The sequence below is a fragment of the Thermobia domestica genome, chromosome 7 (assembly GCF_964235325.1).
Source record: "Thermobia domestica chromosome 7, izTheDome1.hap1.1, whole genome shotgun sequence".
NCBI classification, from domain to species: domain Eukaryota; kingdom Metazoa; phylum Arthropoda; class Insecta; order Zygentoma; family Lepismatidae; genus Thermobia; species Thermobia domestica.
The window spans coordinates 300,209,431-300,235,252 of record NC_137460.1 but is presented as its reverse complement, the minus strand read 5'-3'; the positions used below and the strand labels follow the sequence as shown (position 1 = coordinate 300,235,252).

Sequence of the window (25,822 nt, the reverse complement as noted above, 5' to 3'; positions counted from 1 at the left end):
ACAAGATAATCCCAGTCTTTGCGTCACTTCCCGAGACTGTTATTTTGCCAGGTATTTGCACACATCTTCGCCTTTTTTATGGATCTGAATTTGTAATCACTGTTGCATATTGTGCTGGCACTCTTTAATTCAACGTAAATGCTATTATGTTTGGAAGAAATATTATTCGTCTGTTGTTGCAAATTAGCTTTGACATTGTGTTGAACAATCATTTGACTGAAAAATAATTGAACCTTTATTTATTTGACGATTCTTTACGTTGAAAGGTATTTCGGATACTTAAATAAATTGTGTTACCTACCAAGAAAGTTTATACATTCCTTTTTTTTTCTTTCCTTGTCAAAGAGAATGATTTGTCTAAACATTTTATTCAGAGTAGGGTCAGTGAGGGTAACTATGATATCCTGCCTATGGAGGGTAATTATGAGACACCCCTCACTGATCTTCAGCCACTGTAGGATAAATACAAATTAAGAGCACAGGCATTTAGTAACATCCTTTACAATGCTTTGTCTACATTTCTAAGTTTACACAAGTTTGGATGTACCATTTTTTTTTTTTTAACAAACTCATTCAAAGAAAAAAAAAAGTTCTGAAATTTGAAATCTATCATTAACTTTTATATGTACTCGTGCAGTAATATCACTTTTGCAAAACCAATGAGTGTTGATGGAAGCGTGGTAGGTCAGCAGTAATAGGTTAAGTTGAATTTGTCCCTTAGGCTTTTGTTTCAGTTAAAATTTTTGTTGTTGTTGTTGTTGTTGTATCCAGGGCTCATAGCGAGTCACTTTTTTTTTTTTTTTTTAACTAAAAGTTACTTTTTTTTAAGTTGGTTAGTAAAAGTTACTTTTTTGTGGGTAAATGCATTTTGTCGTGTGATTCATGTTTTGCATTGGCAGTTTTAAGAAAAATATTATAAAAATAAATGAAAAAAGCAGAAACTTGTTACGTATTACTCTTCTGAAAACTTCAGTACTTGCTGTCATGGTGGGCTCTCAAGGTGGGTTTGTCATCGATGCGTACTATTTTTTTTTTCAAGGGTTGGCCATCCAGGTGGGAAGATTTCATTAAGATTACCAGTAAGTTAGGACTACCTAAACATAGATTTATCAAACATGTGAGTTCGAGATGGCTTACATTTGAAAAATCATGTGAAAGAGCTCTTGAACTCCTCAATGCTCTGCAGGAATATTTCCTTCATTTCTTCCTCTAAAGAAATCCTACCTCATGGCTACTGGAAAATACAAGTCAACTTCTAAAATTTTGAAAGCCCCATCAACGAAAGCACAGTTAAATTTTGTCATCTCAAGGGCAAAACTTTTCAAGGATATCAGAACTGCTTCAGAAGAAGAAGCCCGTTGTACATGTTCTGTACTCTAAACTTCAAACTGTTACCAAGGTTTTGTTGTGATTTGTGAAGAAAGAAGTTGTTACATCTTTGACTGAACTGAATGAAAGTGAGGAAAATCTGTTACCTGTTGGTGAAATGGAGTGTGAAGAAGCAGCAAGGTTAGCATCCAGCAGCTGGAAAGAGAAGAATGTCTTAGTTTCAAGAAATATGCGAAGTCTCACTATGTGGCAGTATATAAACATATAGTGAAAACCATTGAAATTTCCCTAGAACTTGTCTTATCTTCATCCGGAAAATGTGAAGTCATCTGCGAGTGTGATGTATATTACAAATCTGGCAAAAGTTCTTCCCCTCAACATTGACTTGAATTTACTGAGTGATGACTGGCGATTATTTTAACTTGAGAATTTCTCAAAGTCTTTGCAGTGGCCGAATTGATAATTTCTGGAGTAATATTTTCATCAAGTTTCCTACAGTGGCAACGGTGGTGAAAGTTTGTCTCTAAATCATGGTAGTGCTGACGCGTAACGCGGGTTTTCACTGTCACGTCGTCTGCTCTCTGAAGATTGCACAGCGATGGCTTTAAGAACTCTCAATGCTAAATTAGATACGATGTCTGGGATAAAGAAATTTGAAAATAGACCGGAAGTGGTTCCACTTACTCAGAAGCTTCTCACATCCGCTAGGTCTGCTTACCGTAACTACAAAACATACTTAGAAAACCTAAGAAAGGAGGAATTTAAAAAGAAGTAAGGAAGAAAAGATGAAACAAAACAACAAAGAGAAAGGTGATGGAGAAATTGAGAAAGGAAAAAAAGGGGCGTTGAGGACATAGAATCAATCCTTCAACAGAAAAGAAAAGAAGAGGATATGAAAAGAAAAGCAGAAGATGAACTTTTGTTTCAAGCTTCTGAACGTCTGAAAACAGCTGAGAAGAGAAAGGACGTGACTGAAGTGCACTTTGCGCAGGGGATGTTGGAGGAGTTGAAGAAAGTACGGAAGGATTTGCAAGATGAACACAAACAGACCGATGACTTTCAGAAAATGGTGGATAAGAAACAATCCTCCTTAATAACTCACTTCTTTATGAAGAAAGACGTAAGTTTATGTGAAAATATGAAAATCTGTTAGCATGCGTTCTTGTTACTGCTTTTTATTTCATTTTGTATACAACTGCACTTCTAGTTAACATTTGTGATTTATTTTAAAAGTTCATAATGAGGGTATAAACATAATCCACATTATTTGCTTTGATCTTATTATGTTAAATGAGAATGACATATACTACCTGTTTATATTTTACTTTCCGTTCTATGCGGAATGTTGGTAGAAGCCATACCTATGTTTACCAATCATGTGGTACCAAGACAAAATTTTATTACCAGTAAATGGTACTCTAGATACTATGTATTAATTACATTACTTTAATTCTGGACATAATGGACATATAGAAATTTAGTCTTACCCCATCCAGATCTATTTGAAATACAAAACCATGCAAAGTATGTAATTAATGAATCTCTAAACACAAGTAATCCAATTCTTTTATTAACTGACAAACTTAAGTAAAATAATTTTGAATGTCAATATGTTAAAACATTATGTATTTCACCTATGATCCAGCTGGCCCTATTTTGGTTGGGGAAAAAAATGTAAAATTCAATTTATGCGCAAGCTTGGCATCAAGGTTTAAAGTTACTTTTTGATGAGATCTTGGTCACTTTTTCATGTGCTTTTGGTCACTTTTCAGCTATTTTGAAGAGACCAGACCACTATGAGCCCTGTTGTACCTCATTTTGCTTATACAGAGGGTAATTATGAGACGTATGTTGGAATATGTCTTTGTATCCTAGTATGTTAAATTTCAAAAAAGCTGTATTCTGTAGTTTATGCAGTCCTATAATCTTGTTTCTTAATAACTTCCAAAGATTTAGACCTACATTATTTTGTTGAAAATAGCCTAGGCTGCATATCAATATACTAAAACATAAAGAAATAGAAGTAGCCTAAGTTGTTTTTCTAGTGAACAGCCTAGAACTTGTAAGGTAACAGGAAATTTCTTGGCTGCAAATTGTTACTCTATTAGCACCATAAACTGCTGCCTAGGTTAACTGCTTTCAAAATTAATGTAAGCTGAGTAAGATGGAAAAGTTGTGAAATCTGTCTATAATTACCCTCACTGACCCTAATAAAGCTTTACTTTCAAATAAGTGTTACAACTCTGCTATTTTCAGAATACTAATTAGTAAGTAAAATGTAATAAGATATAATTATATACAATAAAGTTATTATTCGTGTTCGGGAGTAGTTAGAGTACCAAATAACCGTGAACACAATGGTACATTACGGGGAAAAACCTAACGTGTAAGAAGTTGATTACAAGATAGTTTTTTTTCTTTATTTTGAAACTTTTATCTACTTGTTCTGCTATACCTTCTCCTCTTTCCCCTTAAGAGTCTGGTCTGGGATGACTTTATTTTAATTTTATTTATTTTAATACCTCCCTACAGTTGTCAGAAGGAAGGATTTAGATTTGGTTACTTGCATACCAACTTCTCCACATAAATTTAAATTCAAGACTTTTTTTTACACCTCACCCAGTCAATCAAATGTTTTTTTTTTTTTGGCCTTATTTCTAACTTCATAGATGGGATAACGGTGCATAGATTACATCGTACCCACGGGATTTCTTCCAGTTCTGTTGCTTCTTCCCACGATCTTTTCGTTATCATTTCGTGGTGAATGGTATTCTAGATACTTAAGTCATTTGATACCAGTTCAACAAAACCTATTTATTAGTTGACCATGTCAAACTTTTACGAAACCGTAGTATTTTGAAGGCCTCCTCGAAATAAGAAATTATCAATTTCAACTTCTTGTCCTATCTAGTTAGTTGTGTAGTTACAAGACAGCTGCATACCGTAGTCTCCACCGCGTCGCTGCTTCCGACTGAATTAATATAAAGAACTCATTGAATTCTTGTTTGAGAAGTAATAAAATAAGCCTCCAAACAATATTTCGCACTGCTTGTCAGAAGAAAAACTGTTGAAGAACATACACTTCAACTTTAAATTTTCGAAGATACATTTCTATCATTTTTTTTTTTTTTTTTTAACACAAGGTTACGCTGTTATATAAATCAAATAAAAGTTCAGATGCTAAAAGGGACGGTAAACTCAAAATCAAATCAGTCACTGAGCAAAACAGACCGACTTGTATTATAAAACCAATACCATGTTACTGATTTTTCATTTGAACACACTGGCTTCATCAGACATTACTTTAATTGATGCCAGAATTTTTAATCAGATTTAGGTTTCATCAGTGGTTGATTTATTTATATAAGATACACTACTGTTTCAATATCTCATGGCTTCGTTTGTATAGGGAGAAAACGTTCCAGGTATGGTTAAACTTAAGTGAATCACAAGCTTCAACCGTTCCATTCAACAGTTCTTCTAACCGGTCCACGCAGTGTGCCCGTGTTTCTCATAAAACTATAAATTGATTCAAGTTTGTCGGACATGTGAAATAGATTGTCACAGATTGAAACGTTCGGATTGGAATATATGTGTTATTTCAAATTACAAGTGAAAGTGACAAATTAATGGTGTATTTAATGCTTACTTACATATTACAAACTGTATACTCAGACAACGTTTTACAGTTTTTTCAGCATGGTACCGACAAATGTAATTATACTGGTAAGTTTTTGATAATACAGTTTAAGCTCCAGCAAGTGATTAAAACAGAACAGTCTGTATGAATATACTATAGTATGATTTATGCATTTTGTTTTCAGATATTACAGGTAAACTTAACCATACTTGTAATGTTTTTCTAGTATATAATGGAGGCATTGACATGTGATTGAAACAGCAGTGTTTGTGTTTATGTAAATGAATAAGCCAGTGAGGAAGGTGGGAATTCCCATTGAAAATTTCCGCATTTAATAAATATAATCATGCATAAGTTAAGTTCCTTCAATATTTTTTGCTATTTTCTGATGTAGTATTGAAAACTGAGAATATATGAAAAGTAATTGTCTTGTAAAAACACAGTACATGGTACAGTGTAGGGATGGCCAATTCCGGAATTTTTACTTTCCGGAATCCGGAAAGTAAAATCGGAAAATTCCGGAATTCGGAAAAATTCCGGATTTCGGAAAAATTCCGGAATTCGAAAAAATTCCGGAATTCGGAAAAAATCCGGATTTCGGAAAAATTCCGGAATTCAGAAAAATTCCGGATTTCGGAAAAATTCCGGAATTCAGAAATTCCGGATTTTAGAAAAAAATCCGGAATTCGGAAAAATTCCGGAATTCGGAAAAAATCCGGATTTCGGAAAAATTCCGGAATTCGGAAAAAATATTTTTTCTTTTTGTAATCCTAAGAATTTTGTTCAAATGCAAACGAACAAATTTCCTTTTTGTAATCCTAAGAATGTATGATGCAAGTTAAGCTGAAACTTACATCCTAAAGTATACACTACTGAATCTTCCCATGGTTAATGAGATGTAGTCCAAAAGTACGATGCACTCCTAATATTTAATTTTTGTTTTACTGTGATATTGTCCAGAGGTAAGACATATATCACACTGAGATAAACAACTTGACATAATGAAGATGTTATCATACGTAGTTTTCCAGAAAATCGTGAGAAACTAATTTTTGTGAAGTTAAAATATGCGTCTCTTGTTGCCAGTGGGATGCAATTGATAACTTTTATGCTGGAATAGTCTTCTTCTTCTTCTTCTTCTTCTTCTTCTTCTTCTTATTATTATTATTATTATTATTATTATTATTATTAATCGTTTATGTACTGTAAAAGAAAAATGTGAACCGTTAAGTAGTAGATTTTATCTGTTGTTTTTTGATATCTTCTAACAGTAATAACAAACTGCTTGTAAATACGCAATGATTATCAAGGACAATGGCATATTAATGTAAGGACTACTCTGCAGACTAGCAATAAACAATAAACAATAACAGATAAACAATAGTTCCAAAAAAAAGTAACTAACTTGGGCACGTCAGAATGTTCGCGAGAATATAGGGACCCATTGAGACTATACGTGGTGTAATTATTACTCAAAGGGCCGTACAATGGAGGCATTAACGTTAATGTTAATGGTACTAATGAGCACTTACTTGCTCTAACGGTTAACCTCATTTTTGAGATGATTCTTAGAAGTAGGCGTGTTGGCATGCAGTTAGAAGACATATCCATTATTTAAAAAGCACACGTTATCTGTGGAGTGCTAACGATTTGCGTCACTATCGAACACTAACATAGCACTAGCGACGTTTAAAGTCGAAATTGGAGTCTGACATAAGTGGCTTGTCAACTTCACGGACATTATATTTCCCTTGAATGCGAGAATTTTGCGCCCAGGAAATTTGCGCCCTACCACAAAAATAGGAAAAAATGCGCTCGCAATATATTTGCACTGGGATGTTTGCGCCCTACCGCAAAAAGAGGGGAAAATGCGCCGGCTATATATTTGCACTGGGATGTTAGCGCCCTACAATTCAACTTATTTTTGTACTGTGTAAAGTAACTTCCACTCACACTTGAACTAGGCTTGCCTCTCATCGTCTCAGTGAGTTACTCCATCCGTTATAATATTCCGAACAAATGAAAAAAAAAAAAAAAAAATACAATTTTAGTTTACTGAATGGCAATCCATACAAATACAATTTTTCATTATACTACAAAATTTACAATAAAAGTATAAATGACTGATATATAATTATTTATTAATATAATCAAAGAGTATAATTTAATCTACAAAAGGCTGTTTGGCTCTACCCAGATATCTCTGTTCACAATCCTTGCGAGTTGTTTGGCTTTTTAGGACACAAAATATAGAAAAGAAAATGTAAAGTGAATTTAAAATCAGTTCAGTAATATTATCAAGAAAACTATGTACAGTGTGTTTACTTGCTGGAATTACACTTTAAACACACAATTGCGTTCAGTCGTTCTTTCAGAAAAAATGTTCCGGGGGGCACACTTAGTATTCCGGAGGGGGTCACTGGTGGTACTATTCTATTTATTATTATATTATAGACGTATTATTTTGGTCTCCTCCGAGGGGGCACTTTGAGAGCTCTGGGGAGGCCAGTGTTCCCCAAAAGTCATCTCTGGAAGAAGCAGTGATTGCGTTGATCCGTTGTGTTCTTTTGGCTTATATTGAAGTTTATTCTCCCCTTATATAGCCACAATGAAAATAAATCACAAATGGCATGGTTGTGGGGGGAGGATTGTTTATGCTGTAATGTCAGCCCTTCCGAGCAAATGCGTAAGCTCGAATAGGTTCTTTTATTTCGCAGGGCTCAAACTTCCCGGTGGAGGTACATTGCAGGCACAATTTTCCTTGTTCTTGAGGTAGGGCGCAAATTTCCCAGACGCAAAATTCTCGACACCGTTCGAATGACCTCGGAAGACTATATCTTTTTAAATACTTTTTTATAATTTTTTACTCGAGATATCTTCATAGCTTCTTATTAAAATACTTACTTATATATCCTCATTTTATTGTCCTAACCAATCAATATGGGTATGTTGTCAGTAAAATATTTAGATTGATCGAGCCTCTGGTGTGTAACCACAGTATTTCATATCATCCCTCCATTAGAAATCTTGGCTAAACGAACCAATATATGTTGCCAATAAAATAATTTAGAATGATTGAGCCCCTGGTAAATAACCACAGTATTTCGTGACAGACCCCCCCCCCCCCCTTCCTATTACCATATTCTAGCTACGTGCCTAACTCAGCTAATTCTCTACATTCTTTACCAAGCACACATTTTCTAAAGCGGAAAATGCTCTCTAAATACCTAAGCTCATTATTTTCAGCAGATGCACAAATTGGGTAACATTCTATCTACATGAATGTTATATATGTCGATTACTGGAAACCGTTTCTCGCTATCTATTACCATATTTACTATATAATGATTAACGTTAAAACCGGAAATGGTTGATTTGTACCGCTTTCGGTTTGAATATTACATTCATCAGGGAACTCGATTCTTAACTATTGACTCTGTACATCGTGGCCAAAATTGATGGTAATCCATCAGATAGTACTTGAGACTGTTTGTTTCACTGACGGACAGAATGAATATATGGCTATAGAGTTTTGATAAACTAAATTCGTTAATGAGTGATGATGGAACAAATATAAGAAAGGGAACCAAGAGTAGGCCTACCACCGGAAAAATTTTCGAACACAAAATTAGCCATCGAAAACCCACATGTCCTGGGTTAGAATACCATAGATGAAAACTCTACCACTGAGTCATCAATCACCCGCTTATTAGTTTTATTAATTATTATATTAATATAAATTAATGAATGCCTGCTTATGTTAATTATTGAACAATTACATTGTATACTTCGTAAAGTCAAAAATTATAAATTTGTATTTACTGTACATACAGTGAGCGCAGAAAGTGTTCGTACACCTATGCTATTGAAACGAGAATGCTTGCGAAAAAGAAACAGAAAATTTAAGAAGTGTAGTAACACACACAATATGAATAATGAAAACTAAGCTTTATGAATATACCAATAAAGAACAAAAAGACAAGTTTAATGGTCAGAAAGTAAATAAATTCCGTAGAAAGTGTATAGAGTAGACGCAAAAAGAGATCGTACACCTGACGTACGAATACGAAACAAAGATACAAGTGAAAAAACTGCACGGTGGGCTGTAAAACTGGGAAGCAACCGAACAGAAACAAATGAGGAGACAAGAAAAGTAATTATTAAATTGCATAAGAAGGGTAAATCTTTGAGAAAGATAGCAAACCTTGCAGACAGACCTCGTTCAACAGTACAAACAATAATTGCGATGTATAATGTTTCTATCACTGTGCGAAAAAAAAACAAAAAAAAAAAAAAACTGGAAGACCAAGAGTGTTGAGTGAACAAGATAAACGTTACATTATTAGGGAAAGAAAAAAGTTTCCGAAAAGTAGTGCTGTGCAATTGGCAACGGATCTGGAAACACGCGGTGTTAAAGTATCAGCCAGTACAGTGCGGAATATTTGTAGGGTATCATGCTCGGATAGCCAGGAAAATGTTATGGGTGAACAAGACAAATCGTATAAAGAGACTAAAGTTTGAAAAAGAGTATAAAGATAAGGGATCAGGCTTCTTTCTGGAATAGGGTCATATTTTCGGACGAAAGTAAATTTAATCTTATCGAATCCAATGGGAGGCGTATGGTATGACGCAAGGTGAATACAGAGATGAATCCTCAAAATCTCGTCCCTAAAGTAAGACACGGAGGAGGGTCCGTGCTCGTCTGGGGTTGTATGAGTGCCTCAGGAGTGGGTCGTCTCCACTTTATCGATGGAGTGATGATCCACAAAGTGTATATTAACATATTAAAGGAAAATCTCCATACTAGTGCGCAGAAAACAATTTATTGTTCAGCAAGGCAACGACTCCAAACATACAGTGGAAAATACTCGATTGTGGCTACTCTATAATACCTTGAAACAGCTTCGCACACCTCCCCAATCCCCAGACATGAACCCCATAGAACATCTATGGTCTGTTCTGGTGACAAGAATCAGAAGGCACAGCTTCTCTACTAAAGAAGGCCTGAGAAAAGCTATTCAAGAAGAATGGGACATAATCAGTCCCGAAGCTACTAACTAACTAACTAACTAACTCTATGGCCTATGGAACCCGGAGGTTCAATGCCGCGTTCACAAAAGCTCTCCACTGACTTCTATAGTCCCGAAGCTACAGAACTACGAACTACTACAGGTGAAATCAATGCCACGAAGACTACAGACAATCATTAACGCACAGGGTAATCCCACAAAATAATAAATAACGTAATATACTTTATAAGCATTAATTCAATCATAAGTGTACGGTGACTTTTTGCGTTTACAAAAAAGGAATTCTCTCTTTTCTTCTGAGCAAAACAGTGATTGTCTTTGTTTGGCCTTTCTCTTGTATATAGAAATAAAATGTATGAATGTGTAGTCTTAATTCTGGTTATATATATATTTTCCACCTCCCGTTCTCATGCTAGCTGTTTTCAATATAAAGTATGCACGGTGTACGAACACTTTCTGCGCTCACTGTAGGTATGTTGACAATAAGCGAATGTTATTAGAATATTTGTTGAGATTTATTTTCCTTCACTGCCTTTCGCCTGATTAAAAAGTAGTTTGCAGTGCTTTGGAGCAGCTGCAGGTGGGAACGCGATAATGTTTGAGACATACCGGCGACTTTTTTGTGTGTGAAAATAAGACCTTCTCAAAAAGCAGTAAATAACTGCAGTAGTAATTGTCTACGTAAGTGATAAAGACATATCCAACTACAAGAAACTAATACAGTATATATATTCATTATTGTGTTTCTCTTTTAACAGCTACTAGCTAGGGATGGCCAATTCCAGAATTTTTACTTTCCGGAATCCGGAAAGTAAAATCGGAAAAATTCCGGATCTCGGAAAAATTCCGATTTTTTCTAAATTCCGGATTTTTTCCGAATGTCGGAATTTTTCTGAATTCCGGAATTTTTCCGAAATCCGGAATTTTTCCGAAATCCGGAATTTTCTGAATTCCGGAATTTTTCCGAATTCCGGAATTTTTCCGAAATCCGGAATTTTTCCGAATTCCGGAAAGTAAATTTTCCGATTCCGGAAAACAAAATTTCCGGAATCCGGATTCCGGAAAATTTTGGCCATCCCTAGTACAGTGTATCCAAGGGCGCCGATCCTGTGAGGGACCGCCTCCTTCCCCAAAACACATGTGGGCCGCCGTATATTTTTATGAATATATTTTTTTTATTGTCATATGTATTTTTTATGAATATACAAACTCACGTCTGAATTCCCCCCCACAGTTACAGAGAAATCGGTGCCGTTGAGTGTATCCTTATTTTCAGATGTTTTGAGGAAATCTCAGAGAGAACTTCTAAGATCGAAACATCAAACTCTGTAAGCTCTGAGTAAACTTTCTCTTAAATATAATATTGTGAAATATCGTTTTAAATCTTATTTTATTACCTTTAAAAAAAGACTTGGGTGAACTCTTCTACATGAAGTGAGAAGCAATGGTGAATTAAAGTTTGTGTTATGAAAAGTCATTTTTTCGTAATATTCGAGTCCTCATAACTGCACAGCCATATCACACAAGATGCTAATTGTCATTCATAATTTTATACCTCCAACAGACCTACGAAATAGTATAGTTCCCTGAAAATATGAGATGGTTGGGTACAAAATACCGCTTTCATATGTTGAATTCAGTTGGAATAACGTCATTATTTTCTAAAATCTTTTGTCTTATAGATGAGGCTTATGAGATTCAAACAAGGAAGCAGACATCCAAGAAGTGAGTTTGCGACTTGACTTTCGTGCGTATCATAATTTGAACGAAAACGTTTAAATTATTATTATCCTGTTACATTTTTCTTTCGCTGTAGACTGTTAAATTGTAAAAACGGAGCTTAGATATCTCGTAGGTACGTCTTTCTTCAATCCAACGTGACCTTTTAGTTTATTTCTATTTTACTTCCTTCTGATATATTACAGTCAGTACTTGTTAACACAAATAATTTCAATGTATTCTTCAGTTAATACAGAACAAACAGAAGAATCTTACCTCTGAACTGGTAGGGACCCGATCTCTGTTTTTTCTGCTTGCCAACGGGTTGCTGTATTAATTAAACTACCGGTCACATTACCATTTTTACTGACAATTTCTAAGAATGGTAGGTGTTTCAGCTGAGTGTTGATACTCACGCCATTTCGAAATACTTGAAGTGATACACATCAACTGTTTTTAACGTTTAACGAAAAAGAAAAAAAAGGTGGAAAGAATACCAATCGATAGATAATAAGGAGCTGAACAAAATGACAAAGTAAATTCTCATGCTTAGTTTTAGAAAGCACTCACATTTTTTTTTCTAAACCTAAAAGTCGATATCCACGCTACCTATTAAGGTAAAACTGATATTAATGACACTAGCAAAACATAATGCTATATATGGTGCAAAAATATTAATCACTCCAAAACTTAAATTTTTTTTTGTTCACACATAAGATATACATGAATCCATAGTTTACATCAAGATAAACAGAATGAGATGCTTTACGGTGAATTGTGATATACTTTGCGAGAAAGTTGAAAGAAACGACTTTTTTTTGTGTCGTTTCTTATCCACAATAATTGAGTATTAATTTCTGTCGAAAACATAGTTCATTAGTTAATCGTATCCAGTGTTATATATATAAAGCGTGTTAGGTAGATATTACATTCGTTCTTGTTCTGCGAATGGTGACACATGGTTCTAACAGTCACACAGATGATTATAACAGTGACATTGTTCTAAGACTGACACACGATTCTAACAGTGACAGTTGATTCTAGCACTGATGCATATTTTTCTAACAGTGACACATGGCTCTAGCGGTGACACACATGGTTCTAACAGTGAAATATGGATCTAACAGTGACACATTACTTTAACAGTGATACACATTGTTCTAGCAGCGACACACATGATTATAACAGTGACATATAGTTCTAAGAGTGACACACGATTCTAACAGTGACAGTTGATTCTAGCACTGATGCATATTTTTCTAACAGTGACACATGGCTCTAGCGGTGACACACATGGTTCTAACAGTGAAATATGGATCTAACAGTGACACATTACTTTAACAGTGATACACATTGTTCTAGCAGCGACACACATGATTATAACAGTGACATATAGTTCTAAGAGTGACACACGGTTCTAACAGTGACAGTTGATTCTGCTGTTCAAACTGTAACACATATTGTTCGAAGAGTCTGACATGGTTCTAGCAGTGAGTCACATGGTCCTAACAGTGGCGTTGGTACCACTTGTCTTTGGATTGTAATTATAATTGTACAAATTACAAGTAGGTAGCTGATCATTAGCGATTTGAAGAGTAAGGCACGAAAACAGAATCTTTTGTAGCACACTGGTGGAAGAACCGTGTAGAAAGTAGAAAATTGTTTTTCGGGTGTCTGCCACTGAGAGCTTTCAGTAAATACTTGTCTAAAATATTATTGCTAACCGTTGCAGGTATGAAGCAATGAGCCGCATCTACTACCGAGGAGCGAAAGCTGCCATTGTATGCTTTGATATCACAGACCGGGAGTCGTGGACGAAAGCCAAGTTTTGGGTCAGTGAACTTCGCAAACATGAAGAGGTTGGTACTTACTTTTATTTTAGGTTATAATTATAGTTTGTAGACACAGTTTTCACAATATTTTAGAATCACATTATGATCAAACATACTCCTTTAATGTTAAGAAGTGAATTTCGTTTCAGTGGGAAACCTACGGTAAACTCCAAACTATGCGAATTCAATACTAAAATTTGATCAAAGATAGAACCTGTTCCTGGAACGATGAGCCATTACTGTTTATGATCCATGGCGATAAATGTTGAAGCTGAAAATGGTTCATTTAAACCCCTTCCGATTTGAATAGAGCGTTAGCGGAAGAGATGGAACATATTTTTGGGACGCTGAATCGATTGCAAAAAATCGATTCATGATATCTTTCACTGTTTTTGCTCTATCAAAATCAGTATTGAATCCGGAAGTAATGGTAAATTTGAAGCACTTTTGGTTTTGGTAGAGTGTTGCGCAATATATTTGTCTTGAGAGGCTGAATTGTCTGTAAAACATCGCTTATCGCTACCTGTTACCGTTTTCGTTGTATGGCGATAAACATTCGAACCGGAAGTATCTAATTTCAACGAGTTCCATTTCGAACATACTGTGAATGGAGAAGACGAAACCTATTCTTGGGACGTTGAGTCGATTGCAAAACATCGCTTTTCGATATTTCTTACCGTTTTCGTTCTGACACCTGTCGCCAGATAGATGGACGGGTGAACGGACATCGCCGTTCTAGAAGACTTCGGAGACTTATGCATAGCATAGCTTGAAAGTCGAAAAGGGAAAGCATACCTCAATTTCTTTGCTTTGGTAGACTTAAATCCGATTTAAACTACTCACTAAGCAAAACAATACGATTATTGTAAAAATTATCAACGTGTAACAGTTTCGCCACTTATCCAGTTGACTTAATCAGACACTATGACTACATAGATAGTGACAGATATAATATATAAGAAACAGCTAAAAAATCCTGAATGCTGATTGGTTACGATAACCTACTTTAACCAACCCCCTTAAATCACAAAACCAGTGTATAACAGAAACAAAATTTACTAATTCCCTTCCCCTGTTGACACCATATACGTGCATACCTAATTTACAAAATAACCTTAGAAACAACTCCCAAATATGAATACTAAAGAAATAGATAAGAATAAATAAATATTATAAAATAAATAAATAAATAATACAAACATTTACAAAAAATGGCCTGTACGAGTAACATATTCAATCTTTAAGGCTTCTTAACAATTTATTCCACTGTTCATCGATGTTAAGTCCTGAATTCCAGATCATGATTCTATCACCTTCTAATTTAATGAATCTTGCTTCTTTCCATTTTCTCACTAGCCTTCTCTCTTCTTGGCCTTTCACTTTACTCCAAATAACTGAATGTCCCGTGTCTCTTATATGCTTATAAACTGCGTTTCTGTCTCTCTCCAACCTAACGTCGTCTTTATGTTGTTTTATTCCTTCCTTTAACCGCTTTCCCGTTTCCCTAATATTGCATATTTCACATTCACTGCACTGGATCTTATATATTACTCCTTTCTCCATCATTGTTTCCTCCTCTTCTTCTCCGCTCTTTCTTCGCTTCTCCCTTATTACTTCCAGTAATCTCTTGCTTCCTTTTCTGTACCTTTAAGTGCCTCCAATCCTCGTGAGCATTCTTTGATGATCCGGGATAGAGAGTATGGGGGAAGAGGCAGAGGTCATTACATTTTATCCAGCCCTTGTAAATCGAGAAGCGAATCACATATTGGATTAAATATAGACCAGGGATCTCTAGACAAGACTTGGCATTATATCATCAACTTACAGGTAGTAGACATTGCAACTGAAACACCTGCCACAAAACCATAATTTGTATTTAATGAAGTGTTGGGTCACCTTTGGCGGCCAATACAGCAGCAGCACGACTTTGGAAGGATTGATAGAGGTCCTGCGCCGTTTGCAGAGGAATTTTCAGCCATTCTTCTTGAAGTGCAATGATAAGTACAGCACGTGCACGTGGTGGAGGGAGAAATTTCCTTACGTTTCGGGTCCTCGTCTGGAGACGCGAATTGCACTATGTGGCAACGTCGCAGTTAAAGAACCATACAGTAGCTCTACCAATCAATCAAGTAATTACATCAATTCTTTCTAGATAGCAGTTAAAATCGATATAGATAGACACGTAGCATCACTTGTTAGTGTAGCAATCGATGTAGCTGCTTGATAGATTCGTAGAGCAATGCTAATGGTTCCAAATTAATCTCCGACGTTGCTATATAGTGAAATTTTCACTCCCCATAGCATCTGAAGGAGGGTCCGGAGGATATATCACAAAATAACATTTTCACTTTATTTTGGCCTGTAGAATACTCCTTTGTGGTCCCTAGAAGCCATTTTTAGAACACCTGATATATATGTTTACAGTTGCCTTCAGGTGGACCTCTTGTAAGACGAATGATCAAATATCATTAGCATTTCCATGGATTAGTTGTTGGTCAGTTTCCATTTGTTTCATTTAAATAAAGCGAAATCAAAATGGTGAATGAAAATATGAAATATTAAAAAGATTACTGTATATACTAAAATACCTAATTTTTTCTTCATTTCAAGAACTGCAAAATCTACTTATGTGGAACGAAAATGGACTTAGTGCAAGAGAACTTACAGCAAAGGCAGACTGATTTGGAAACAGTACGGTCTTTCGCCAACGGTAAGTTATCTTTTATGCTTTGCAGTCTGTAATGATTACTTGTTCTGCAACTGTAAAATTGCCTCAATCATCTGATAGTAGACAAAAGATACATGTGTTCTTTAGTATTAGATCCAACGATAAAATCACTGATTGTGGTTTCACTGGCAAGCGGGAAGAATAGTGTTACATAGGTCAGTGTATGCAGCTGGTTCGCCGAAGTCTTTGCAGATTTTCACACGTAATATGGGTATTTTACTAAGTTAACTAGAAAAGTACACAATAATATTTGTGTAAAATTATATGCAGTGCAGCCGACTTATAACGAACTCGGAAATAGCGGATTGTTGTATATTACGAACATAGTGAAATCCCCGTCACACCGCCTATTTAAAACATGGAAGAAATGACCGTGTATTACGAATAATATTTTCCGTAAGGACCGCTTATAGCGAAGTTTACAGAACGGAATCATGTTTTATTTTACTCATGGGTAACTCACATACCGCAAAACTAGTTTTCATAGCTGTTGTCGCTGTGCAAGCCAGGCCTGACTCACTCCTCCCTCTCTCACTTGGATGACAAGCAATCGCCGCAGGACTAGATATTTCCAGAAACATGCGTCCACCAGAGTTTAAGAATTAGTTTTCACTGGATCTTATTGTGTTAGAGCGGAGAGAAAGTGAGCTGCGTTTTTCGGTAGCTGTAAGGTAGGAACACACCGAAACTTTTTTTTTTTTTTTTAACTCGTGTTCGTGCATCGTTAGATGAAAGATGGCAAACAAAAGGAAGGCCATATCTCTTCAAACAAACGTGAAAATTATAGACGAAGCAGCGACAGAGGAAATCACGTTTGTCGAGTAAGTCTCTGTAGATGATGCGCTTGTGACTGAGGATCCCGATGTTCATAATTCAATTGTGGAAAGCGTGAGGAAGGCTACGAAAGAAGATGAAGCAGATGATAAGGGAGAAGTGGAAAATGTGTAACAACTCGTGAGTTCCAAAGAAGCGATCCAAGGTTTGGAAAATTTGCAATGCTATCTTTTCGAATACAGCAACATAGTGCCAGACAATTCATTTGTGGCATTTGAGTAAGTGGAAGTGGTGGTGCTACGAACAGCGGCAGCAAACACGGTTCAGAAGAAAATTACATACTTCTTCAAGCGCGCTTAAGCAAGTAGGAAGAACTGCAATATGTACGATAGGCTAGATAACAACCCAATTATAAATTTATCTTCAGACGTAATGCTATACTGCTGTATACGTATTCCTTTTTCTTTTTTAAACGTATCTGCTTGTTATCTACTTCTTTATTTTCTCCACAATTCGGAAAAATACATGAGCTTATTTATGACGAAGTTCGGATATAAAGAACTCATTGTGTTTGTCCCTTGAAATTCATTATAAGTAGGATGCACTGTATATAAGGTATTAATGAACTAGACGCACACAATGTAAGAGGTGGTTCTTGAGACCAAAATTTTATATATATATATATATATATATATATATATATATATATATATATATATATATATATATATATAAAAGTTCATATAGACAAGTGCATAATTTCAGAGCTAGGTCGTCCATTATTACGACACGCGGTATTTCGAACATGTCCATATGAGCGTAAATAAAGCGACGCTTACGCCATTGAAATATCCATATTTCAACAATGCCGCGGGTGCGCCCCAACTGATTCCTCACAGGGGATTATTCTCGGATGTGCTCCAAACAGAATATCCAGATATGCTTGGACTTAAAGATACGTCCAAACTAGGCAAAAAGTAACCTTCCATAGCACTGAAAAGGGATATGTCGGCAAGAAGTCAGGTTTTTTTCTTTTTTTTTTTTTTTTTTTGAGTGAGAAAAAAATCACCTCTTAAGAGCTCACCGTACTAGTTTATTAACACCCTGTCTAAGCTCACTACACAGACTGTAACATCAGTTCTCTTCTTCTGACACGAGGTTTTATTGGTAACACATGTCTAGATAGCTCATCACCTCAGACACAGGATCATTTCATTTGGGAGTTTTTAAAGCGTGATTAAATGTACTTCAGAAGAAATAGATAAGGTATACATATACCTTGACTGTTTTATAAAGCCTATATACGCCTCCGCAGCGATAGTTTTTTCATTACAGAGGGCAATTCTCACACTGCTACATCATGTCAACTGAACACAAAATTAGTACTAAATCTAAGCAGAAAGCCATAGAACTTACAACGTGCTTAGAGTTGAAATGAGATTTCTGCTTTAACCTTTAGACGCCCGCCAGAGATTTTAACAAAATCGTAGACTCTCACGTTGGGGACTTTGGTAACCCCCCCTAATTATGAGAGAGTCATGATTCATACAGCTTGCAAAGCATATAGATCACAGATTCCAACGAGGTAAAATTCACGAAATTCCTGCCATATTCTTAGAAGAAGAAGAAGAAACAAAATGAAATGAAATGAAATCTTTGAGTTTTACGTCCCACGGGTATGCCGGTTAGGCTAAAGGAGACGGTGATGATGCGTGATGAATGAAATGGTGGAATGAAGAAAGTGGGAGGAAACGGGAGAACCCCGAGAAAACCCACGCACACGGTGTTTGTCCACCACAAAGTTCACTTGGCGGGGGCTGGGATCGAACCCGGGACCCCAAGCACCAGAGGTGAACGCTCTACCACTGAGCCACCGCGGCCCTGGTAACCCTTGCAGTCACCCTACGCTCACAAAATAATGCTAATGTGTAGGCCACACACTTGTGACAATAATATTTTTAAAAAATGGTAGCTATTGTAGCAGTACAAAGCGAGATAAAAAATTCATAACGAAATTCCTATGAGAAAACACTATAAAATAAATAAATAAATTAATTAATTAAAATAAAAAAATGAGCTTCCTCCCCCCTCGGCTATAGTACCTCCCACATGCATAAGATGCATACTGGTGGAAAGCTTCATCTCTCAGGAATACATTAGTACCAAATCATCATTGTACCTTAATTAGGGATTGAGCTGTTGAGGTTTTAAGCCCCGACGCAGCAGCTGCATCAATGGGTGTTTAAAGGTTGACAGAAGGTCTATGCACCGAGGGTAAGGGAGAATGTGATGACAATGGTGGAATGAAAAAGTGGGAGGAAACGGGAGAACCCCTAGAGAAAATCCCATGCACATGGTGCTTGTCTCCACAAAATATTTGCCACGAGTTGGGATGGATCCAGGAACCGCACACACCACAGCGTTGTACCACTGAACCACCTCGGCCCCATGCTTAGACTTGAAAACCGCAATGTTATACTTGGGAGTATCTTATTTATTTTTTTTTTTTTTACCAGAACACATACAAACAACAGAGTACTAAAAATACCTTTTATATGTAATAAGCACAAATGTGTGTACAAAATTTTTCTTTCGATAAAGGTTTTCAAGAGCATTTTGTACGTCCGAACCAAATCTGTTTTTACTTTTACCTTTATTTGGTGGCAAATGAAGATGACGTCTGTTAGATATCACGAATAAATTATATCTCGTTGTCACTGGCAATTAGCAAATCTAATCTTACGAAATGTAAAATGTTATGTATTATTATATCAGTATTATGTAAAATATTACTTTTATTAGGATCACGGTAGAGGGATCTTTAACATTTGTAATGTCAGTTTGTCGTTGTGTCCATTTCCCCACAAAATTCTTGAACAAAGCGAATTTCTCATTTCTTTCTTAAGAGAGACAGAGGGATTGTTAATCCAGTGAATGTAACATGTTCACGGGTAACAATGATGTTAACTCTGAGTTTGGGGTGATCGTCAGTGTTTTTACCACAGTTTATTATATATTGTACATTTTGTATGTTTCCGTGCGCATATCGTTAGTGTTCCCATGCCACTAAAGGAAACTAATGTATAGAGCAGATATGTAGGCTTGCAATCAGATGTGTAGCTCGCATTGCAGAAAAATTAGAGGAGGAAGGGGGGGGGGGGGGAGCATTTTCGATGCTGAAGAATTACAACTTCAGAATTCTGTAGTTTCCCTGCGTTCAAAGCCTCAATAAAACATTACCAATTCCTCTTCTCAAACTGCGAGATGGACAATATTACGTGTATAAGTGTTTAAATGAACTCAGAGAAGTTTGCTTTCGATGTGTTCACTAGAAAACTGAAAACGTCAGTTAAATAGGAGTCATTGAATTCGTAATATATACTCTAGGATCACGTAAAAGATGGAAAAGACGAATTAAAAGCGCGGAAATATACCGTAAGATGCATTCTTTTTTTTGTCGATTTTTTGCCTCCAAAATCAAGGTACGTCTTAAATTTGAATTATGTAAATTTAGGCTAGATTAGGTAGAGTTTTGCCAAACATTGCTAACCTCATTAGTCACGATTCTCTAAAGAATGTGTATTTTGTGTGTATTTGGCCATCAAAAGTGGAGAAATTGGAAAAGATAGTGATGTTACATTCGAGGATTTTTTTTTTTCAATTTTTCCTTCAAAACTTGCAGGTGCGTCATACATTTGAGGGCGTCTTAGATTGGCGTAAATATGGCAACTCACTTGTGTCAGTAGCTTACGTCCCCCCCGCCCCTCCGTCCTTGCTCGTTCTTCACGTCTTCCTAAGTCTGGAAAGCGCTGCTCTTAAGGCCGAAGTCGTATTCTCTTCCTTCATACAACTGTAAACGCCATAACCCAACAGTACAGTCCCCGGCCGTATGTGTTCCGCACTGTGTTCTTCGAGACACAACAATCATTGCGTTTCTGGCCTGCACGGTCTCTTGAAATGAATTCATTATACTACGTGATTATGATGTAGTTGGTCGGCATTTCGTTCGTTACAGTCCCCTAGCAGAAAGCATTGATTACAAGTAGCGTGGCGCCTCTGTGATAGATGTTTCACACTTATTCTTCTCAAAGTTTTGAAGGAGCTTTAGTTTCATCCAGTTGTATACATACATGTAAAAAAGGTTTTGTGTAACTTCATTTCACTTGAGCGCATGTTTCTAGATTCTGTGATTTTCAGAAACAGCGGTGTATGTTGCCTTTTATCCCTGCGCTGTATCTGTATGTGTATTAATAATACGTATACAGTTAGAACTTTTCTTTGTAGTCTGGTGTCGTGTTAATACCTTCTGTACATGGTAATTGATAGATAGTGCGTGATTAAATAAGAATGCTCAATTTTGTTGACTACGAGTCTCAGGATTTCATCCAATCTCTAGTATTCGTTTTCGGACTGGGGCCAGTTTCATTCATTCGTAAAAACTAAACCAAATTATAAAGGTAACCAAGAAAGTTCTGTCGCTTTTTATGGAGGTCTGTGTTCAATTGGTCTCACGCCGGCACTGGCCGTTACGGCACGGCACAAACGTGGTATGTGCCGTGAGTTGAATGCGAATGGAGATAAGGCAAAGGTCAGTTGTTGGTGTGGGTATATCCAACATACTACCTGGTTCTGGCAGTTTAGTTACACTTGCGTAAGGACAGAGTGAACATTGTACCTGCACAGAGCGTCTTAAGGCCGTATGTACAGTATGAGTTAAAACTGGGGTCAAACGCCGTTGCAGCGGAGCGGAAGATATGCCAGGCCTTTGGTGAAGGTGTCGTGACTACGCGGACAGTGCGGCGGTGATTTAACAGGTTTAAGGACGGTGACGCACCGCGTGCCGGAAGACCAACACATGTATAAAATGAAGATCTTCAGGCAGCAATTGAGGCGAACAGTGCCCAGACATGTGAGGGACTAGTACTATAATTCAGTATGAGTGGAGAAACCATTCAGCAGCACCTCCATAACTCGAGAAGCACTACAAGTTGGGTCGATGGGTCGCACATGATTTGACTCCGGGCCAGAAGGCAACGCGAGCAGACACCTGTGTTTCATTGCTGTCTCGTCTGAAGAAGGAGCCATTTCTGGACAGGGTGTTGACATGTGATGAGAAATGGGTCCTGTACGAAGCTCCACGGCGCCGTCATCATTGGTTACAATCCCATGAACCGGTTCCAAAACAGCCGAAACCAGCAGTGCACCAGCAGGTCTTCCTGTGTGTTCGGTGGACTGCTCGCGGCATCGTGCATCGGGAGCTGCTACCAGCTGTTCAGAGTATCAATGCAACTGTGTACTGTCAGCAATTGAACTGTGTTCAAGAGAAACTCAAAATTTTGGAGCCAGCACTTCTGAATCACAAAAGGATTCTCCTGTTACAGAACAACGCCAAGCCCCAGGTGGCTGGGATGATCCGGGACACCATTCTATGGCTTGGATGGGAAACCTATTACATCCACCATACTCCCCGGCCATTGCACCGTCCGATTATCACCTGTTTATTCCTTGGACAATCACATTAGAGGACGCCAATTCAAATCAGTAGTAGAGATGTAAAATGCAGTTGCTATTTTCTTCGTTTCATAGCCCACCAAATTCTACCGCGATGGAATCCATGACCTTCTAGAACGTTGACAGAAGGTCGTCGGGACTATTTTTTATCTTCCAGATACGTCGTAGGTGACAAATCGATGTTCGAAGGTGGTGAGTGACAAAGCGACAGAACTTTCTTGGTTACCGTTATATTTTCCTAAATCAGTTTTTTTTATTATAGACTCTTGACAGATAGCACAAAGTACTCATTATTATTGTTTTTTTTGTTTTGTTTTTTTTTTACTTATTTTTAAATGGGACTGGTGGTTATTGATATATTTTCTTTGGTGACTATTAACTTTGCGCACTATTTAATCTTACTAGCTGATAGTGACGTAGAATTGTTAGATGAAGCTCTTTGTAAAGAGCTATTAGTAAGATAACGGATGAAATATATGCTTTTACTGTTGTGGAGCCACTTTCTAAGAGTTTTTGTTTTCTTTCCTTTTTGCAGGTATCCAGTCAGAGTACATGGAGACCTCGAGCAAGACAGGAGAGAATGTGTGTAAGTAGTGTCAGTGAATGGGTAAAGGAATTTCGTCAGTTCCGATATCAAGTGCAAGATTTCAAAAGTTACATTGTCAATGTCAAACAGTATCGCTTCTAGGGCGCACGGTACCTCACTGTTAAAACGATCATCTCTGGTTTGATGCTTGGCCACGAAAGTTTGTGGTGGACAATATGTTCATTTTCTCCTTCAACATCCTCATTCCACAGATTCTTTCATAATCAACCACTTCTATTTAGCATCCTCTCCTGTAGCATAAAATGCATATCCATGCGGAACTAAAATTTCATTTCATTTCATTTGCACACCTGTAATTTAAATGTTTCCTACTAATATATAAAAGTTTACATTGGATTTATGGCCGGTTGCACAATGTTGCACTTAGTGTGAAACTCACGAGATAGTCACCCAGATTTGATACTGGCAGTAAACGAGAAACGCTTAAATGTTGAACGAGGTTCCTGGATCTGTCTGAATACGATAACAAGTTATATGTTGTCTCGATACTGTTTTTCATATGTAATTTCCAGAAGCATGATATCAAACTGAGTAAATTTTCAAACTGTTTATTTGAAAATGCTGACACTGGCATGCAAAACTGTGATGTAGCGATTTGAATCTTAAAGCATCAGCAATAGTTATATTTAAACTGACGTTAAAGAAAAAAAAAAAAACTCACAAGGAACGGACATAAACGTCTCATTCGGATACCCGAATCAAACTTAGTTCATTCTATAAACATAACAAAGATACGTTCATGCACAAAACGATTAGGTGCCATGGGCAACGAAGTAAATCCCTGGGGCCCATTAATCCTGTTAGTACAAAGAAAATCGTAGACTCGCAGTGAAATAGCTATTGCATCACATACTGTTTATTGGAAAGTCATGGTTTATAATTCATTCTGTTCAGCATGAAACAAGCTTTCCACAGGTGCTATGTATTGAAACCATAACGTACCTGAACAGGGAAAATTGGAAAAATGTCAGGAAAATTCCCTCCAAAGATCATTCCCATCAACTTTGGCTTCCTGTGGAGTGGCCCCAGGAAATGGGTATACCAAGTTTCTTTTTGATAGACGGAATAGGTATGAGGGAATAATTATATATCAATACGCTCTGTAAATACGAAAGCGAACCTATGACCTGGGCTATAAATAACGTGATAGAAACGTTAGAAAACAATAGAATATAACAACATATAAAGAGAACATAATAGAAAAACGTAGTACTATTTATCCGGATAACATTCTCTGTAGAGTGCAGCAGACGTTCTAAACAGCAACTGTGCTACAGTTGTATTGGGGTAAACCAACGTTATCTACCAACACCCTCACCTATGCCCTTTTGTTCTCTATTCCGTCCATACGGTGTCATACTACATCTTCTCCCTTGTTCTAAGGATATATCTCGTAGTATTTTTCAAAGTACATTCTAATTGTGTGCTCCTGCCAGAGTGCGATTTACCAGGGGGATGAGGGAGAAATGCCCCTTTGAAGAGTTGGATATCTCTCGTAAGTTTTGAACTTTCCCATGTTAAATTTCTCGGATGTGCAGTTTATCCCATCTGTAAAATGTCCTTTAATTCGCACCTGACTTCTACCGGCTGCGGTGTCGCTTTTCAAGACGCACAACTTCACAATAGAACTATATTGGAAGACTAGCCGGTATAACCGTGGGACGTAAAACTTAAAAGATTTCATTTCATTTTTTTCTTTATAGGCCAGGTCATATATTTACAGAGAGTATTGGTATATAACCCTTCCTCTCACACCTATTCCGTCTATCAAAAAGAAATTTGGTACACCCATTTCCTAACCCCTATAATATTTTTCGAAATACATTTGGATTATGTGCTTTACCCGGGGCCACTCCAGAGGGAGCCAAAGTTAATGGGAGGGATTTTTTCAGACATTTTCCCAATTTTCCCTATTCAGGTACGTTATGGGCACCAATACATAGAACCTGTGGATAGCTTGTTTCAAGCTGAAGAGAACGAACTATTAACACGACTTTCCAGTAAACAATGTTGATGCAATAGCTATTTGATTGCGAGTCTACGATTTTCTTTATACTCACAGGTTAATGGGACCCGTCACTTACTCCCTTGCTCATGGCACCTAATTTTTTTTTGTGCAAGAACATATCTTTGTTATGCTTATCGAATGAAGTAGGTTTGATTCGGGTGTCCGAATGACACATTCGTGTCCCTTCCTTGTCAGTTTGACCTGTATGAATATATGTATGTTTGTAGCGTTGTTCACGTTTCTCTCGAGAATCGTTCGTCATATGTCAAAGCGGTTTTCACTAATGGAATAAGCTATTCTTAAACAAGGATTTCATCTATAAAATATTTCAAAAATATGATATAATTGAAGCGCTTGGCACGATATAGTCTTATACCATATTTCGATTATTTTGAGATAAATAAGAATTAAATTTCCAAAAAATTCCATAAATCATAGTTTCTCTTTTTGTTTAGTAAATTATATTATAAAAGAAGGCCCAACATTTTTCGTACCAACAGAACTCTAATTTGAACCAATTTAAGCATTAGATACTGAATAAATGTAAATAAATAAATAAAAATAAATAATAATAATAATAAAAAAATAAAATAATAATAAAAAAAACCAGTAAGGCTAGTGTTGAAAATTGTGGCATAGCACTA

General features: G+C 36.7%; 1 protein-coding gene across 1 annotated transcript in view; it reads left to right on the top strand.

Moving 5' to 3' along the window:
* LOC145691104 (ras-related protein Rab-24-like) overlaps window positions 1–25,822 on the top strand; it is a 71,164-nt gene that overhangs the window by 31,676 nt on the left and 13,666 nt on the right. The window contains exons 3-5 of the mRNA XM_081766793.1: window positions 13,451–13,577; window positions 16,161–16,260; window positions 23,099–23,149. Of these exons, the coding sequence (XP_081622919.1) occupies window positions 13,451–13,577; window positions 16,161–16,260; window positions 23,099–23,149 (278 nt within the window). The remainder of the gene's footprint in view (window positions 1–13,450; window positions 13,578–16,160; window positions 16,261–23,098; window positions 23,150–25,822) is intronic.